General features: G+C 41.5%; 1 protein-coding gene across 1 annotated transcript in view; it reads right to left on the bottom strand.

Annotated features, from left to right (window-relative positions):
• BAAT (bile acid-CoA:amino acid N-acyltransferase) overlaps window positions 1–804 on the bottom strand; it is a 13,532-nt gene extending 12,728 nt beyond the window's left edge. Inside the window, exon 1 of the mRNA XM_007950327.1 lies at window positions 339–804. Within this exon, the coding sequence (XP_007948518.1) occupies window positions 339–804 (466 nt within the window). The remainder of the gene's footprint in view (window positions 1–338) is intronic.
• Between the last annotated feature and the right edge of the window lie 1,678 nt (window positions 805–2,482).

Below are 2,482 nucleotides of genomic sequence, written 5' to 3'. Positions count from 1 at the left end.
GTAGTGATACTGCCTCGGAAACCCAAGGAGGGGTCGCTATGAGTCGGGGCCGACTCGACGGCAAATAACAACAACATAACAACATGCAAAGTTCAAATTCAAGGACTCCGTAAACAATACGTAGTCTTATCCTTAGACAAGCTGTAGAATTGTTGTGATGAAACTTGAGTTGGAATGAGATATTGCTGCCTTCTTGTTTTCACCCAAAGATAACCCTTATTCTAAGTCACCAGTGAAGTAGTCTATGTATTATCCACATAGAAGTTAAACTTCTAGGAGAATAAGGCATTCAAAAGAGGGAAAATAAAGATGCCAATAACTAAAGTCATTCTACCCACCTGGAGGGAGAAAGAGGGTTCCCCGAATGCGACCTTCACGGACTTCAGTCCGTGTGACACCAGGTGCCACATACCACCTCTCCACAGTAAGGCTGGCCACTGGAGTAGACTCAATTAGTCTGACTGATGGGACATCTAAGTCATAAAGTTTCAACTGGACCTGGAAGGGGCTATTCATCACATCTCTTTTTATCAGTCTAACTAATATCTTCTCAGATTTCATGGACCAGAAGAGACCCATGGGATGGACTCCAACATAGTCACCTCCAAGTGCAGCAGCATGCTCTAGATCCACCTCGCCATCTTCATTGGCTTGATAGCAGGCTTGAGAATGGAACATGTTTCCCTTTTCATCTTTCAGTGATGCTACAAAAACTACCATCTGAGAAGGACACAGGCCTGTAGCTCGGATATGTACTGGCTCATCAACAAGTGCACTTGGAGGAGTAGCTGTCAGCTGAATCATTGTGACAGTGTGGTACCTTGGATGATTCTTCAGGAATGTCTTCAGTGAAATCTCGAAACACAAAGAAATAAATGAAATGAAATAAGGTGGTTATAAGGTTAATGAAAATAAACAGACCAGGACTCCAGCTGCTGGGGATTCACACCTAACTTTCCAATTACTTAGCAAATATCATGCTGTGATTTTCTGGTACGAGACATCTGAGAGCTCTCAACAGATTACTAAAAGACATAAAGCTAACAGATAAAATTTATAGTAGTAATGAACCAGGATTGAGTGAGCAGCAGACAAGTATTTTCATGAATACTGTCTGAAGATCCAAAGATAACATAATCTCCCCTTACAGAATGGGTCATCTAGTCTACTTAATTAATATCTTCCTCTGCTGAGGTCAAATTTATACCTAACCTTTTGAGGCCTACTGCAACTTGAGTCTAGTTATGGGTCTAGAAGCAAAGATGGGTAGTGGGGTGGGACTGAGGGGAATCAGTACTATCTCACAAGGCCACTACCTCTGGGGAGACCATTACAAATTCTTCAAGCTAAGCTGGATTCACCTCCTTAGTCAAAGGTGGAAGAGCTGCTCATATTGGCAAAAAGGACTCAGCATAATTTGAAGGTGCAACAATGCTAACTTCATCAAGATCTGCCTGTATATCCTCCATTCATATTTTCAGGATCCCATTCCATTTCAATCAATGCCTTCACTTTAAGAGCAGACACCCTGTAAGTTTAGGAATTTGATTTCCATTGTAATTTAGACACTGGAAGAATGAGACTCTGGGTTTGATGTTCACCAATCTCAGGTGGCTGTAGAACATAAGATTTTCTTTCAAGGCACACATAGAAATTTTTAGTTCATTTATTGATGCTTGAGATTCAGGTTTGAAGTCCTGATATCTTCCTTTTTTTTTTTCCACACTTTGTTCAGTAAAATCAGGGGCAGATTACCCAATAGGCAAGGTAAGCACAGATATGGCTGGCATCTGCCTCTCTCCCAACCTCACAGAACCTCCCTAAGGACTCAAACCCTCTTTTCAAAGAGCATGCATTGTGGGGGTGGTGCAGGACTGCACATTGTTTTAGATTATTGCAGACAGGGTTGCTATGAGTGGGAACTAACTCGACAGCACATAACAACAACAATGACAAGGCCAGTGTTCCCAGTAACTAAGGTAAACATGGGCTTACTTGTGTTTCCTTACTAATATGTAGTGACAGTTTCACATGCTTTTCACAGCACCAAAGATGTACTGTAAAATTAGAAGCAACCAGCCAATTACAGTTTACTTGTCAGTTTGACAAGAATTTCCTAAGGTATCAAATACATGACCACCTAAAGTAAAGGAATTTTCCCTGGAAAATATAGATCCCTGGGTGGTGCAAACAGTTTGTTCTTGACTACTAGACAAAAGCTTGGTGGTTTGAACACACACTGGGGTGCCTCAAAAGAAAAGCCTCAAGATCTGCTCCCGTGAAAATTATAAGAAAACACTATGGTCTTCAGTTCTATTCTGTAATACATGGGGTGGCCATGAGTGGGAATGAATGCAACAGCAATATGTTGGGGTTTGGGGTTTTTTTAATGGTTGGAAATGAGTTGAGGAATGAATTGTTGCTGTTGTTGTTGGTTGCCATCAAGTCGAGTCTGACTCCTGGCAACCCAGTATGTGTAGAG

The sequence above is a fragment of the Orycteropus afer genome, unplaced genomic scaffold (assembly GCF_000298275.1).
Source record: "Orycteropus afer afer isolate SDZICR_OR568_19922 unplaced genomic scaffold, OryAfe1.0 scaffold00267, whole genome shotgun sequence".
Classification (NCBI taxonomy): Eukaryota; Metazoa; Chordata; class Mammalia; order Tubulidentata; family Orycteropodidae; genus Orycteropus; species Orycteropus afer.
Note: the sequence above shows the minus strand (reverse complement) of the source record. Positions and strands in the feature narration are given on the sequence as shown.